This window comes from Echinops telfairi, unplaced genomic scaffold (genome assembly GCF_000313985.2).
Source record: "Echinops telfairi isolate 266 unplaced genomic scaffold, ASM31398v2 ScPeMD7_7457;HRSCAF=8495, whole genome shotgun sequence".
Lineage (NCBI taxonomy): Eukaryota > Metazoa > Chordata > Mammalia > Afrosoricida > Tenrecidae > Echinops > Echinops telfairi.
The window spans coordinates 44702843-44719905 of NW_022111357.1; the positions used below are offsets into that span (position 1 = coordinate 44702843).

Genomic DNA, 17063 nt, shown 5'->3' on the forward strand with positions numbered 1-17063 from the left:
AAGAGCAAGTGAGGTCATGGAGCTGAATCCCCAGAAAGCTCATCGTTTGGTGGTGTCTGTTGCACCCTTGACCAGATAGCTCTCTGCACCTGTCTACAAAATGAGGGGACCTGGCTTCTACAGATCAGGGGAAGTCCAAGGGGGTGCTGGCAGCCCCTAGGCCTAAAGAACTAAACAGGGTCACATTTTACACATTAAAGTGGTCATGGGTTTCATGCAAAAACCAAAACTCATGAGGTGGCTAGCTCTGTGCCATTTTTCTGAAATGTCTGGGGGCTGGGGGAGCGGACACGAGGCCTTGGACTCCTGTGCTCGGCACACACATAATTTCACCTACATCCATGTCCCAACATGAGTGATGCTACTCCCTGGGGGGAAGCCACTAGGATGATCCAGGGGGTTGCAAACGCTGACACCTATACTTTATATAGCATCAAAGTGTTTAACTGCCGTGGGGGGTGAGTTTGTTTCTGCAGAGGAGCAGCAGTAGGTCAACTAAGTTTGGGAACCTATGTTGGGAACCTGAAAGTGCCATACCTCTGGCTGGAAGCTGGAGGCTTTATTCCAAGGATCTGGGAGAATACAGGCACAGGCAAGGTCATGGGTTCATGCCTCTGCGAAGGGAGGGACCGCCCTCAGCCACCCTCCCACAGCCCCTTCTACAAGTTTTGGTGTTTGGGGAAAAAAGTACAGCCAACACAGGGTCCATTTCTTTATTGTCCTTCCGATTCTAGAATTGCCTCATGACAACACAGTTACCCATTCCAGCATCATATTGGAACTATCCCAGTTTGGTGCCAAACATTTTTTTTTAACATTTTATTATAAAAAATTTAGAGTCACAATAAATACAAGTGACAGCCTTCCCCCTAAGGCCCCCAAATACCCTGCACTAGTGTAACTGTCTATTACACTTTGTTAAAGGAATAGAAAAGTTTTAAAAAAAAACAAACTCAGTCCAATTTGTTTCTGCAACCTCCTGTACAGCCTAGCTCAGCATTAAAGAAAAACTGGGAGGCCAAGTAGCAAGGCCTACCTTTCTGTGTTTGCATCCCTCTGCACCAGCTATGTACCCAGAACTCCCTGCGGGTCTCCATACAACAGGAGAGGATGTGGCCCAAAAAGACCCCTGAGGGGACCAGAAAGAAGCCACAGGACATGGGGGTGGTGGGGGGTGGGGGGTCTGAGTGGCCTCTGGTCCCCTGTCCTATGAATACAAACTTCCAACACTCATGACCGTATCATCAGATAGTTTTCTGACATTAGGGGACCGCTGAGGGACCCCATGAGGAGGCCAGGATGGTCCGGGTAGGGGTGGGGGTGAGCTCCAAGTGGGAACACATGCACACACTTCTGGGTGGCAAACCCCCAAATTAACCCAGGTAAGAGGAATTCCGCTCCAATAGCATGGCAGTACTTATACACTTCTGCGTTTCCAGTTGCCCCCAGGGGGTTGTGACAGGTCATTGGGAACGTCACAAGAGTTGGTCTTGTCATTATGGCTTCCCATTCTCAAGGCTCCTGTGGAGGACCTGCACTGGTGGTTGACACCCAGCACAGGAACCAGTGCCTTTTCCAACGGCTTGTTCAGATTCCTGCCCCGAGAGGTATTTTAATGTCATGTCTGGTAACATAAATTTCCTCACAGAGTTACCTGTGATCTGCGGTTTATTATAATAGAAATTACACTGTAAAAGGGACCAATGAAAAATGGAAATTTCAAGGTAGTAAAAATGAACTAAAGATTAAGGCGTCTTACATTCTTGCCCCTTTAAAGAAAAAGCTACCGTGCATCACAGTATGTCGTCCCTGATTGAGTGGCCGAGGGGTTGGAGGGCTGAGTCAGTCCCAGGCCACCCATCCTCTCTGCCTGAGACTCCTTCTCCTGCAGGGTCAGTCTGTACTCAACTCCCAGGTCTGTCCAAGCCCCAAGCCCAGGAAGGTGTGTTCCGAGCGATGGTTCCTGAGCACGATGGAAGAAGCAAGAGTCCGATAGGGCTGGCAGCCTTTGTCACAGGCCCAAGGAGCACACTTTGCGGCTGGATGCTGCCAACAACGCAGGAAGCCTCTACTTAGAGCTGCACCATTTCTCTGCATAGCATGACGTTGACTTCCTGGGGGAGGGCCGCCAGGCACTCCTTCTCAGAGGACTAGGAGCACCTGGCCCGTGGTGTGAACAGAGGGCCAACAGCTCAGGTCGTATAAGACAGGTATTTATTTGCCAGGCACACAGAAAAATGCGAGGAATAAAAACACTTGCATACTCTTGGTTTTTGGGTGTAAAAACACACCCTTTTCTCCTCCTGAATATTGATGTCCCTCCATTCCCCCCACACCCCTAGACCTTGGGAGGAAGGCCACCCTGCCCTGGTCTCTTCTCCTCGGCCAGATGAAGTGATGTGCTCAAAACAAAAACCAAAAGAGAAAACTTGGTTTTTAACACAACAAAAAGAAGAATCTCTTGCAACACTAGGTCTCCACTGCTGTCAAAAATGTTTCCTAAACACATTATTCACACAACATGAGAAGGGGCTTACAGGAGGTTTGATTACAGTAACAGTTGTGTCTGAAGGAGGGAGCCCTGCACAGTAGGGGTTGAAATGAAGTCTTGAGCCCCGACCAGGGACAGACTAGGGCAGAGCTGCCCTGTGGGGAGGTCGTGTGTGGCTTCCTTTTGCTTTCTAGAGCGGGTAAGGAAAACTAAAACAACAAAAAAACCCCTAAGAGCAGAGCTGATCTTTCTAAAGACGTTTCTGTGGACACGAAGGGATAGAAAAACCTGAGGCTGACCCACAACAGCACCTCTGCTGTAAGGGAAGGTTCCTAGCCTAGACCCAGCCAAAGTCCTGAAATGTGGAGGGGGAGGCAGGGTACAGGAGCAGCCCCTGGGCCAGTCTCTGACCCAGGATACACCTGTCATGTGTACCTGACACTATTTTCACAGTCAGGGCAGCATATGATTCCATCCATCCAAATCAATAGGAAAAGGAAAGGAGACATTTAATAAACAAAACAAAAAACAAAACTAGCAGCCCCCTTCTGCTCCCAGCCAAGCTCCTGGACTCTGTGCCATCTTCCTTCCTCACCAGCAGTATGTCCAGAACCTGGCCCAGTAGGCCTCAGTTCATTCTGTTCTGCTGAGCAAGAGGGTTCCGAGGTCGTTGAATGAGCAGCAGCGGAGGGCTTTCCTGCTGGGTTGGTCCAGTCTCCGGCTGCCAGTTGCCTGCTGTCAGGACAAGCGTCTGCACAGTTTGCTTTCAACTCCATCATTGTGAGGTGATTCAGCTATGTCAAGTGATGGGCCGCCTCCACAGAGAGTAGGGAGCAGGGTGGGGAAGCAGAGTTGGGCCACCTGCTTTGCGCTGGGACTGGCTGCTCTCACTCGCTGCATCACGTCCAGGGGAGTGCATCTGCCTGGAGCCGGGTTGGGGTGGGGACTGGAGCAATGCAGAACTACCCCTGGGTCCGCTTTTCTGCTGGTGACGGCAAACTAAAGGCAAACAGAGGAAGGAAGAAAGCGGCACAGTCTCTCCAGGGAGAGGTCCTCCTCACCCAGCGCTGTGCTGCGTAGGCTTTGCAGCATTCTCAGGTCACTTGCTTGGCGACCACACTCGGCAGCGGCGACTCCAGGGTGGAGGACAGGCTGGCTCGGCACTTCTCTGCAGAGATGGCCGTGTGGGGAGAGGGAGGAGGGAGGCGGTCTCCACTATTTCCATGTGGCCGATTGGGGGATGGACCGTGGTGGGATCATGTCCAGGAGGTACTCGCGTTGGCGGTCGACAGCTGAGGCTGCCTTGTGTACCGCCAAGCCCGGACTGACGAAGGTAAGGGCTCCACCTGTAACAGAGGGCATGTTGGCACAGTGGGGCTAGGTCAGCTGCTGCTAGAACCCCACCCCCAAGATGACTCTGAGCAGGGTCACTGTCAATAGGACCCCACCTAGGAGGATCCCACCTGACAGAAACCTGAGCTGAGCCACAGGTCTGCCAGGTGTCAGTCTTTGAAGTGACTGATCTCTCCTCCCTGCTCTTCCCTACCTGGGAAGAAAGCCCATGGGCCAAAGCCCTCACCCCTGAGAGAAAGTGAACGAGGAGAGGCCCGAGGTAGGAGCATGACCTTTCTGTAAGGTACTCAGCCTGAACTAGTTGACCCCTCAACGTGCCCAGCCTGCTTGCAAGCTCACAGGCCAGAAACCACTTCGCCAATCCTGTCTCCAAGAAGATGCCCCATGTGGCTGAGACCCTACACGTAAGCCGTCAAGAGGGACGAGCCATGTGACAATGAAGTAGAGCCACCAATGACGATGAGCCCACTCTCAGAGGACCTGTAATAAGCTCTTGGGAGCATTAAGAAGAAACATTGACAGCGCACAGTAGGTCCTCCAAAGGAAATGCGGAAAGGCGCGCGCGTGCGCACGCGCACACACACACACACACACACACACACACGAGTGGCACATGCGTGCACCAGGCTCTCAGAGAAAATATGCATCATTACCCGCCTTCTTGAACTTTCAGCATTTTTTATGTTGAGCCAGTGTTACTTTTATACTCAGAAAATAACCACCCTCTCCCCAGGTAAAGGCTTTGGGCCTGGTGCCAATGACAGGGAGGAAGGACCAGAGAGAGGGCTGGGCTGGCGCACCTACCTGCGCTCAGGGTTGCCTTCTTCCAGCCTGGGGCGGCACTGCCTTTGCCGGCACCCACAGCCCTCTCGGAATGCTTGCCGGTCCTGGTTGCGAGGGCTGCAGCTGCGTTCTGCAGTTTGGGCGACTGGCTAAAGGTGTGCAGGACGCTGCGGGCTGTCACGGCGGGGCCCCGGGACAGCTGGCTGGAGGCCTAGAGAGAGAAGGCAGCAGGTTCAGGAGGGTGGGGGGAGGCTGGAGCCAGGGGGCCGCAGAGGGCATGAAGCTCAGCGCAACCTCTCCTCGCTCTGTCCAACCGTTTCCCACCCAGGTGGGGTCCCTAGAGTCCAAAACCAGGAGACCAGTAGGTTACACCAAGGGGAATCGGGCTGGGCAGTCAGGGACAGAGCGGGTCGCAGTCGGCAGGCTGTCTGTGATGGGGTGTGTGGGCTGGTGGGTGGAGCGGTGCGGGGCAGGCGGCCCCTGGCCTCAGTGCTGACCTGTAGTTCGGCCCCGTTAGTCCAGTTGCGGGCCTCTCCTGAGCGGAACGCTGCCTTACGCCGGGGCTTAATGACCTACACAGATGGGGAGTTGAGTAAGATCAACAGTGTCCTTTACTGATGTGCATGGCCCATGCACAAGGACAGGCTGCTCCCCCAGGGAGAGGGCTGTCACCTAGGACTGCAGGAAACATGTTTAGAGAGGGACACACAGCTTCCAGAGAAGCAGCTTCAGATCTGAGGGGAAAGCGAAGGATCAAAGAACACAGAGGACTTGACTTCCTGCTCACACGTTCCCTAGAGAAATGCCCGCTTTGTGCTCACTGTGGCTGTCAGAAAAGGAACACTTTCAGCTGGCATGCTGCAAGTGAAGGCTACAAAACTTAAAAGAAACGGCAAATTAGTGTTTTCACTGCCAAAAGCCACCATTAAGAGCAATTTAAACTTGCAACTGACAATCAGGCAGATGAGTGCTGAGTAGACGAAAGAGCTGGGAACATCTCGCCCGCTAAGGCCTGCCCCAGAGGCACAGCTGTGGGAGGCCTGGGTGTGCAGAGCACCAGAGGTCTGGGCTCACCTGCTTGAGCGCGGGGTGTGCTGCGCTGGTGGGCTCTGCCTTGGCCTGTATGGGTGTGCCCTGCTGCAGCAGCCGCTGCTCCATCTCCTGCTCCTGCTGCAGCGCCTTCACGAAGGCGGCCTTCAGCCGGCTGGTGTGCTCCACCTTGAGTGCCCGCTTCTGGCTGGAGGTCATGCAGGTCTCGCACATGATGGCACCACCTTTCTCCTCACGCCAGCGGCATGTGAAGTCCGTCTTGCACTGTGTGCACAAGTAGGGCTCACGGGACAACAGTGCTGCAGCGGCCGACACTTTGCCCGCTGGAAGAAGGAGGCTAGAGTCAGGGTCAGGGGCAGGGTGAGCACCCCTGACTGGCCCAGGGCAAGCCACAACACCCCCAATTCTGCTCTGGGCCTGCAACCTCAGGGCAACTACTACTGAAGCAGAGTTGCACAGGAGGAGAAAACGCCACTAGGAAAACCTCCCACTTCCCAGGGAAGGGAGCCTCCACCCACACATGTAGCATGTTTGGGGATGGGGGGGTGGTATCTGGCTCTCCCTGTGCTGTGCCATTGGACGGCATCAGAGAAGGGCAGATCTCAGTTCTCTGTTCCACGAGCTCCCACACCCACCAAGACCTCTCACCCCAAAGCTGGCTAGTAGAGTGGCTTAATCATCTGAACCACATAGCCCAGGTCCAGACATCAGGGGTCACCCAGAGATTGCTCCGGGGACATGGGCCACTGTGGCTTCCACAGATCCCCCCACCTCCTCCCTAAGTGTTTGTTGGGGGTAGAGCGAGTTTACTAGCAAATCCATAGGGCTGCCTGGGTCTCCACTGTTGTGGAACTGAAGGTAGGACTGGATCCTAACATCCAAGATATACACCTCACCAGGTCCCACAGACCTTGCCTGGGGCCTACCTTTGGGAAGTCCAGGTACATGAGGAAGGGGCAGGGGGGCCTGAAGGCTCCACACAGATACCCAAGACACCAGGGATGTGGGGTCAGGACCCCTGTATCCCAGCTAGGACTCGCCCAGGACCATCTTGTGGGCAGAGGCGCTTCCCCCTGAGCTGCGGGGATACGGGAGGTGGAGTGCAGCTACCCTGAGGTTGAACATTCTGGTGAGAACAAGAGACCCCAAACTGTCTCAGTTAGAGGCATCCTTGGACTTAGCTTCTCCTCCAAGCTCAGACCCAACTTCTCTCAGCCACTGTCTGTATCCTTTCACTCTTAAGAACCCCCTATGGACACAGGTACCACTCCCAGGCAATAATGGCCAGGTTCACAAAGCCACTCCTCTACCCATCTGCCTGCCCACCATACAGGCCAACACAACCACCTCCAGCAGGAGCTCAATGATATGTTCTCACAGCTGGCCAGGAACCGAAGATGCCATGTCCCAGAGAGCCCAACTCACAAAAGTTCTGGACATTTGGTAGACATCTCCACCTGCCCCCGGATCCTCCTCTGCTCTGCCCTGACCCAGGAGCCCCTGGCTCATCCATGGCCCACCCAGATATTTTTAGACCCTTCAGTCCCTCCTGCCTAGGGGCCCCCGGGCACCTTGTGTCTCCAGCAGGTTCTGTACCACTTCTTCCAGGCCCACCAGGTAGATGAACTCATTGTTGGCAGCGCTGGGCAAGAAACTCATCTCAGGGGCAGGGGGCTTGGGTGGCGGGATCTCCAGCAGCGTCTTCTCCAGCTGTTTGCGCAGTGCAAGCTTAGCGGCTGCTTGGCGGCTGGCCGGGGAGTCACCGGGAGCAACTGTGCCCACAGTGCCGGTGCTGGTACTGCTCACCTGAGCAGAGGTGGCTACTGACCCTTTCAGGGATGCTGGGGAGGCCTGTCAGGAAAAGATGCCTGTCACGTGTGGACACTCCAACACAGCCCCCTGAGGATCCCAGCTACCTGAACCCTGTAACTCCCAATGGAGTCATGAAACAAGTGAGCCCAGGGAAGCAGCACCAAACTGATTCACCTTTGGGACAATGTGTGCAGGCTTAACTGGGGCCCCGAAAATGGTGCCCATTTACATAGACAACCCAGCATGTGTTGACTAGTGCCCGCCCCCCACCCTCCCTCTGTGTGAATCCTCACAGGTGTGTGGAAGGTGTTTTGTCCTTCAGGATGACACAGAGCAGCTGGGCAAGGGATGACTGAGAGATAAACAACATCTGAACTCCTGTATCCTTGCTGGGTCATCAGAACTAAGGAAACAGCTCCAGGCCTGATCCCTGTCCCTAGCCCTCTTCCTCCCTGGCTTCCTGCACCAGTTCATTCTTAGTCTGAGTGCACAGCTGGCCTGCACTGAGTCTTATTCTTCCAAGTGCCCCAGCGTAGTCCCCACAACAGGACACTTGCTCCACTATGGAACGCGCCCTAAAACTGGCCAGGGAAGTGTCTTCAGCTGAACAGGTCAGACTCTTCAAGAAATCTGAGAAAAGGTACATTCTAAGTCCCAAGGAAGCAGGGTATGTCCGAAAGTTGGTACATATGGCAACTTGGGCTTTCCCAGGGGCCACCCACCTGCCCTGACAGGTCAGTGCCTACATATGGACACCAGAAGCCATGACACCTCAGGCTGGCTCCCTTCCTCCGAAGTCCTCCCTGGCCCGCAGATGCAGACCATACCTCTGCGCCCCAACTGGCCTGGTCCCTTCGCAAATCAGAGCTCACTGAAGGCGAACAGGGTCTGCTCACAGCAAGTGTTGAGTGGGGTTCACAGGTAAACAAGGTTCCCCTGTCCAGGCACCCCTGTTGTGGCAAGCCTCTGTATCTGTCCTGGCCTCAAGGGCTGGGGCCTGACCTGAGGAAGTCCACATAATCCTGCTCCAAATGAGGAGGCTGGGGTGGTAGATGCCAGCTGCCATGGTGAGAGCGCATGGCTCCAGAGAAAAAAGGGAGTGCAGACTCGCTGTCAGCAGACCCAATACCCAGCTATTCTGTGTTTGTCACCCCCCCCACCCCCACCCCCCATTTGTTGGCAGTTATGGGTGGGAGGGAATGGCCTGCCTCATTTCTGAAGCTGGGCACAAAGGTGAGGGGCCATGATGCTAAGAATAGACTTGCTGGCTCCACAGGAACATCTGCAGATGCACTTCCCTCTTGTGCACCCGGCAGAACAAAGGGGTGCTCCACCCAGAGAATGCAAGCCAACAGGAGCAGCGGGAGGCGGGTAAGGGTTGGGTGGCAGCAAGAGGCAGCACAGGCCTTGGAGATTTCACCTTAACTACCCCCTAAAACCTGTCCCCATACTGCTGGATTGCTGACCTGGATCCAAGCCCCTGACCCTCAGTGAGTGCCCCTGCCCTCCTTCCCCTCGACCTGCTTTTTAACCCATGTAGATGTAGTGTTTTCGCTCTGGTTTATGTCCTGCCTCATCTGCTCCCCACCTGGCTGCCAGAGGATCTTTCTCAGTAGCAGTCTGGATACCAGGCCCCTGCTTATAATGGCCCGCCCCTCACCTGAGGGATGTTGACGAGCAGACCAGCATTGGGCACGTTGGCGACACGGATCAGACCCTGCTGGATGATCCTCTGCCCCTGGATCTGCACACTGGGCACAGAAGCCCGGGGGGCCAGAAGCAGTGGAGGTGGCCCTGTTCCAGAATGCTGTCGGATATTGTGGATTTGCTGGGGTACAAAAGGAAGACAAGAGAATCTGTCTGAGATGACAACAGGCAGTGGGGGTTCTTGGCATCACACCCAGAGCCCCTCCTCTGCCAGACCCCAAAGGCCCAGATCACACCAAGCCACCTGTCTACTTACTTGGGCCCCTCGAACAAGGGGGGGCATGACGACCTGGGCATTGGGCTGAGGCCCTGATTTCACAGATGTCTGCTGCCCACCACGGACCAGGGGCGGCGGGATGACACTCCCGGGTATGCGGGCCGAGGAGGCCTGTGGAAATACCAATTGTACTTGGGAAGTGCAGGGTGGTTCAAACAGAAGGCCAAAGTGTGTCAGTATGCAGTCAGGAGCACGAGGAGGGCAGAGGCAGATGCCAGCAAGACTACAACTTACTCACTTGCCGAGGGGACACTTCCTAGGACACTAGGTCAGTGAGGTCTGCCCTAAGGGGAAGGCTCTCCCAACCTCAGAAACAAGACCTGGACACAGGTCAGTTCCCAGCTGTGTGGGGATGGTCACAGTGCATTGCCACTGTGGCCTCCTCCTCTAACTCACAATGTCGCAGCCATGGTTGGTGTTTACATAGTTTGGGGAATGTTCTCAGAGGAAAGAGCCACTGCTTCAGTCAGAGGGGTAGATGGACGTACAGGTAGGAAAACATGGGTAGCTTTACCCTCACTTTAAGTGATGCAGTGTGGGGACACTGACCTGTAATGATGGCTTGCCAGCAGGAATGTTCTGGGTGCCCCGCACAAGCGGGGGAGGGGTGGTCACAGAACTTGAGGAGCCAGTGGGCTGTGGGAGCAGAGGACAGGAGGTAAGTGACACGAGGGCTTGAGTAAGTCACTGGGATAGGGATGGGATCTCAAAGGACACAGAAGTTTTTGTTCTGTGACATGCCAGGCTCTTGGGGACTTTGCTTCTAGCCCAGAGTGCTGCCTGCTACTCACAGACACAGTGAAGACAACCACACAACTGAGGACAGGGAGTCTTCCCCCACACACCAGGCCCTCAGCACCATTTTCTGCTGCCACCGATAACGCCCTATGAGGCGGAGTGGGGAAAGCATGTGTCAGAGCTGTGAACCCCACCGCAGAAGGACAGCAGCTTGACTTGCTCAAGTCTTCAAAATATGACAAGAAAATGGGACAAATGAACGGGAAGGCTACATTTCCCCACCAGCAAGCACATGGACATAAGACAAGCCCCCAAATATGTGAAGTATCCAAGGAAACTGCAAAGCCGTCTCAGACCAGTCCCATGACAGCCTCCTCCTGTCTACACACTGCTGGATGAGTTTATAGCTTACTTATTGAAACAGTCATTCAACTAACGGGAGGCTAATGCCAGCACAATCAACCTTCCTACCACAAGGCACCAAATACTGTACAAATAAACCTGAAATTCTTCAGGTCACTTTGGTGCTCCCACAGCCATCCCTATCAGGCTGTGCTAAGAAACCACAGAACCAAGGGTCCCAGGTTAAGGAAGATGCCATATAGGTAGGGCAGTGCTCAGAGGACATGGTGCCCACCTAGCGTCCTGTCTTAAGTGGACAAGCTTAGAGGGAGGGGCTGCGGCTGTCAGTATGATGCTCTTGGGAGTCCTCCTCCTCAGCACGCACGATCCAGGGAGGCGCCTTTTAGGGAAATAAACTCAGTACAAAAATCAGCTCCAACTCACTCCTAGCAGTGACCCAGAGACACTTGTTTCCCATTTCTAGGAGTAATACCATGCTTTAGTTTGAGCAAAGTGAACTTTACATACTCAGACCCGGAATATTCTATACTCTGAAAATATACTTAAACACCCGTAGAGACCAATCCAAATATGTACTGAGTCTACAAATTTCCACCCAGGCACTGCAGTGCCCACACCACAGGAAACTCCTGAAAGCCACAGTTCCCTCGGCCCGAGACTGAGGCAGGTGATGGGTCAGGCAACGAGGGATACCGCACCCACTGTGACCTGTGGCTCTGCACAGCAGCCCCAAGCCCAGGGAGAACAGGTACACATGCTCACCTTCGGGACAGGGGTTTCCTTCTGGATCTGACTCTGCCTTAACTTTTTCAATAAGACAAGCTTTGCTTCTTCTAATCTTAATTCTTCTTTTAGTTGCTTAATCATCCTTTCTCGTTCCTCGGGACTACTTTTCTGCAAGAGCAAAAAAGGGGCGGGTTAAGGGAGAGGGTGTGGGCCAGACCATGTGACCAGGGATGGACCAAGATTGGGGCTCCCCTTGAAGTGTGGTGAGGGGGAAGAGGGAGCTCACCATGAGGGCCTCAGTGCTGGTCTCCGTCAGCGCCACTCTCATCAGCCCATTCACCCTCGGGCTGGCTGGCTGCTCACCATCAGAGAGCACGATCACATCGGGTGAGGGGGCCCTCCTCTCAGCCTTCACATCACTGCGGACAGACAGAGTGGGCATCATGATAGGGAACCAGAGTTCATGGTCAAAGGACCAGACCAGTCTGTGAGCATATAAAAACAAGCCTCTGGCCAGCTGTCCCCTATACTGTTCTTTCTGATGTCTGCAGCACTCATTGTATCCACATCCCATGGTGCCCATCTTGTGCACCAGAGGCCTTAGCTACAGGACAGTCCTTCTTCAACAGCAGACAGCACCTGGACACCCAGTTAGTCACTGTGTGACTGATGGACACACACATTCTGGAACATAGCTGTAGATGCTGAGTGTTGGATGCATGGAGCTGCACATTCCAAAGCCAGAACCAGCACTCTGCCATGCCGAAGCCACCGAAGGCCTCAGCCCTACCCTAGCCAAGTGAGCCCTCTCTGAGCCCCACGATCGATCGGGTGGCTGATGTGTATAGAGGTGGTAGAGGGAGGACAAGGACACAGGCACAACATACACACACACACACACACACACACACACACACGAAAAACAGAACTCCTCTTGAATATCTGGGCAGTCTACTCCCCTCAGAGCTATACATGTTCTTATCAGCCAGGTGTTGTTTCCCTGCTACCTTTCCTCTCCACCTTAGTCCCGTCTCAACCAGAAGCCTCGATTCAAATACCATCATTTTAGCCCCATTGTCCCCTTCCCTGTTTCTTAGCCCATTGCTTGCTCCCTTCTCCCTGCCCCATAACAACTAGGCTAAGGCTACCACTGCATGATATTTCTTTGCTATTTGTCATAACGAGTTTACAAATAGCCACATGCACAGCTAAAGAGCATGGTGAGAATGTTCTGGCCCTTCCCATCACAGCACCATGTGAAAAGCATATTGTTTGATTTAACCAGCGAGGAACACACATGTGATGGGTCCACTAAGGTACAGGTGCTCAGCAGCTGGCACTGAGACCATCAGCTCACATTGCCAGGAGTACGGAGCCCCAGAGATACACTTTGCTCCCAAACAAGGCAGGCAAGGTAGGCCCAGTCAAAAATCAGAAGCAGGACATTCAGTAAGTGCATAAATGAAACTAGTCCCTAGATGGCACTGTGACACTGAGCATAAACTTGGAGGAGCGTCTCGAAAAAGTGCGGCCAGTCTCAGGGTCAGAGGGAGCAGCCAGGGCTCTGACATGCCCTTGCGTGGCGTTTCCACTCCTGGAGTGGCTGGGATGGGCAAGTGTCAGCCTGAAGTTCTATGCGATACCACCCTAACCTCACTTCATTCAGAGTCTCAAGGCACAGCCTCCGACATCCCAAGGGAAACAGACACAAAGGAAGGGGAGTTTCAAAGCCAAGTCCCCTGGTGGGGGTGATAGTTACACATGAGGGTCACTTATACATAGTAACCGGGATGTCCTATCCCATTCAAGTTTGATGGTCTCCTCACTGGCTGGTGAGAAAAGCTGCTTTCAAGTGATGCCGTGGATCTTTCACCAGGGCTCTGTGCACACACCTGACTTCGTCACACAGGAAGATGCCTGTGTGGTCCTACAGGTGCCCTTCGCAAGGAGGAAGCCTTCTCTCAGGAACTATATCCTAGTTGTTAGACCTGACTCGTCAGCAATGAGGCCACCTTTGGTGGGGTTGGCCCCGGCCTGGGTAGATCTCAGGTTCTTCATGAGGGCCAAGGAGACACTCAGGTAAAACTTCAACGAAGGTTACAGCCTCATCAGAGGATCTTTTCAGGACACAGAAACACTAACCACACTTCCACCATTTTGCAGTGGGAGCGTATTTCTTCCAGAGATGCAACACAGACCTCAATAGGCTTCTGAGGCCAGCCTGACCAGGGCCGCAGTGCACAGAATTGACCACTTGTTCAGCTAACCATGGATTCGCTTGTTCAGACCCGTCTTGGCGGACTGTAATGAATAACCCCATCCAGGGGATGATGTCACCTCCCACTAGAGCAAGAGCAGCTTAGCATCCAGGCAGCCAGCAGGGAGTGAACTTCCTGTATGCTAATCAGGCCACCAAAATGTCATGTGACAAAGGCATTTCCCTCCCTGGTCATGTGACCCTTTAACTGTGCCTTCCAACGTGAAAACCATGGCAACAGCCAGTTCCAGCCGGTTTGTGACATGCAGCCTTCATTTTGAAAAGTGAGGTGGGGCTCAGGTGCTGTCAGAAAATGGAGGCGGGTGCACCCCGCCCACCCTCAGCCTGTTTGACTGCAGCACTTCCTGTCACTCTGGACAGGACATAGCTCTGCCATGAGGGGCAGCCACCTCTCCCGACAGACACCAGTTTTCCAACCCTGGAAACTTTATCAGTCTCAACTTTTAAAGGGAAGGAGTTTCAAGTCTCTCAGTGACGGCCCAGAAAGTTCTTCAAGTTCAAGGAACAAAACTCTATCCCTTGAGCATGTGCCAAAATAATAGTAAATAGTTTTAAAAATTAAGAAAAAATAAAACAAAACAAAAAAACCACATTTGAACCAAAAGAAGCTGGAAGAGTGGGGGGTAAAATAGGCACACCGAGGGTCAGTCCCGCTATCTGGCCACATTGACAAGCCAGCCCTCTGACTTTAGGGCTCAGGATACAGATTATTAGAACAAGAAAAGATTCAACAGAAACTCCCTATGAGCTGACCAGGTCATCACCAAGTAAACACCCCACACCCCCCTTTCTGGCTGCAAGGGCAGTGACTTCATGGAGGTACTGAAAGCATGAGCCTCGACACAGTTACACCGGCCACAGTCACAGCCACAGCCAAGGCAGCCAGTGCAGTTCATCACCTGCCACCTAGCAGTTCACATGTCCGTTCACATTTGTGGAAAATGCACCCAACAACCAGACAATGGGGATAAGCTCTGGATGAAGCATATTATGCCCTTCAGGGCCACAGTCCATCTGGCAAGACAGATACATAGATAATCAGGAGGGGGCGGGGCAGGCAGAGAGCAGGAAGGCTGAGATGTGGCAGGTGCTCCCATAAAATGGACCTGACTCAAAAGAGGTGTCTATCCTCGGCCTGACTGCTCAGGAGCCTAGACTGTTTAGAACAAGGAATCTCACCTGGACCTGTTCACTCCGAACCCATCCTCTGGCCAGCTCAAGAGAAAAGGAGAGAGAGCAAAGCTCTGTAGGTCACAAACCCTTTCCCTCAAGCAGAGAAGAATCATCCTTGCCTGAAACCATGCCCAACAAGGGATCACTGAGGGAAGCGGGATTCACTGGTCCTTGGTCCTCTCACCTTGGGTACTGACCCACCTGGAACCTGGAGATGCTGCTTCAGAGTGGTTCACAGTCCCAGGCACAACTTTCATGGTGTCAGAGCTATTCCTCAGAGTGAGTGGTCTAGGGCCACCTCAAAGCCCTGGTCTGACAGAGTGGCAAGCAGAGACGGCGGAGCCTGCTCTTCTCCGGCCCAGGTCAGAGAAGCATGGGCATAGGAGGTCCCCTGTCCAAGAGCTGGAGGACTGGAGTTTCATGTAGTGTGGTCTCTTATTATAGGACCAGGATTCCTCTTGCCTTGGCTCTTCCAACTCCAGGGTCAACCAAGGCGACCCAAACTCGAAAGTTCAGCCCGTCCCTTGGAGATGTGGCCGTGCCCTAAGGCCAAAGGGAGAGCCTCAGCTACAACGATCCTTCCTAGGCTCCAACCACACACCTGCTTTTTCCACTGCCTCAGTCTCCATACCAATCTCCTCAGCTTCTCCTTTGTGTCCATTACCAACCTGCCCTATCTGCTTCGTAATCTGAGACCCTCTTCATGGAAATGTCCAGAGAAAAGAATGAACCTGACTGGGGGCAGGAGGTCAGGATGTACTGTGCTTCTCTGCCCAGAAGCCACAGGGCTGGGCAGCTGGGTAGGAAATATGGCCCTCTGTGGTGATGACAAAGTTCCTTCACTTCACCCCATGCCTCAGGGCCACAGCGTGAGCACCAGCTTGTCCCAACCACATATCTTCTCAATGACACAGCAGAGCCACACAGTCCAGAAAGGAAGCCAAAGAGGCCCGGTTGCAATAGAAAGCAGGGCAGGGGCCATCACACCCATGGGCTCCAATGGTCAGCAATGTGCCACAGACATGCCAAAGTCTGAAGCTGCTCACACCAGCCACCCAAGAAGGGAAGAGCAGCATGATCTACACAGAAACAATGGTTCCAGCAGGACCCCAACAGCACCAAGAAAAGCTGGTCAATCCTGCAGGGAAGGGCACCCAGAAGAAATAACCACAAAGCAGGATGTGGAGCCTGGCTCTAACTGAGCTCAACTGAGAACACAGAGGGACAGAGAGTCATCGGGTGAACTGCAAAGCTGCACCCAAGCGTTGTGCAGCATTCCCCACCTGCAATGACCACAAACCTGGTGCAGAAGGAAAAGCACCCCTGTGGCCTGGATATTCACCCCAAGCAAATCCCAGGAATTTCTACCTTCACCTGGGGCACCCAGCTCAGAGGCTACAAGGCAGGCTGTGAGGACCATCGAAACTTTGTCCATATCCTGAGTGCCTTTCTGATTGTATGGGACCCGGAATAGCCAAAAATCCCAGAAACTCAATTTTTTCATCTGCAGAATGGGCTTCGTTAAAGGAGACAGTAGGCACATGCTGGCCATCTAAAGACACTGTTCTGGTGACCACCTTTCTGCTGTCATCGATCTTTGGATTCCTCCCTGAAACCAGAAGCCCGAGGACAAGGCTCTTGCCCCAGGACACCTTTGCTGCCATTGTTGGAATGGCAAGAGGCCTGTAACCACCACGTAGTCAGAATCTCAGCAGAAAGGTCAGGCAGGGCGTCACTCCAACCTGTGCATGCCTACAGCTCCTAGTGGCCTGCCTGCACACCTCAGCATGGACCACAAAGCCAAGGAGGCTGGGGACTTCTGTGAGGTCAGAAGGTATAGTCTCAATCGCTCTGGGGCAGCTATCTGCCTCCGATGCTGCTACCCTTCTGGCTGCAGTGCCCACACTGCATAAGTACCCAATGGGCAAAGGCAGGTGCCTGAACCCAAATGAGGGCGTACACCTAGCAATGCAGGTTACCCATGTCTTCAGCAGCACATGCTGTGGGAAGAAAGGATCCTGAATAGAGGGGGCTCATCCATGCCCAACCTGGAGCAGGCATCTGTAGTGGGAGGTGGGTTACATCAGATATGCTTAGACCAGGATCAGGGTCATCTCCAAGGGCAGCTCATTAGCAGTCTGCATCACTTCAAACAGTGACAGCATCCTGTGATTACATAGCAGACATTTCCCCAAAATGGTCCAAGTGAGGCGTCACTATTTTTTTTAATCATTTTATTAGGGGCTCATACAACTCTTATCACAATCCATACACATATCAATTGTGTAAAGCGCATTTGTACATTCATTGCC

The 17063-nt window shown here is 53.4% G+C and overlaps 1 protein-coding gene across 1 annotated transcript in view; it reads right to left on the minus strand.

Annotated features, from left to right (window-relative positions):
• Positions 1-699: 699 nt before the first annotated feature.
• GATAD2A (GATA zinc finger domain containing 2A) overlaps positions 700-17063 on the minus strand; it is a 59903-nt gene continuing 43539 nt past the window's right edge. Inside the window, exons 4-13 of the mRNA XM_004705235.2 lie at positions 11587-11719; positions 11337-11468; positions 10023-10109; positions 9453-9584; positions 9150-9317; positions 7249-7528; positions 5702-6000; positions 5125-5199; positions 4649-4838; positions 700-3837 (exon numbers count right to left, since the gene is read on the minus strand). Of these exons, the coding sequence (XP_004705292.1) occupies positions 3707-3837; positions 4649-4838; positions 5125-5199; positions 5702-6000; positions 7249-7528; positions 9150-9317; positions 9453-9584; positions 10023-10109; positions 11337-11468; positions 11587-11719 (1627 nt within the window). The 3' untranslated portion in view covers positions 700-3706. The remainder of the gene's footprint in view (positions 3838-4648; positions 4839-5124; positions 5200-5701; positions 6001-7248; positions 7529-9149; positions 9318-9452; positions 9585-10022; positions 10110-11336; positions 11469-11586; positions 11720-17063) is intronic.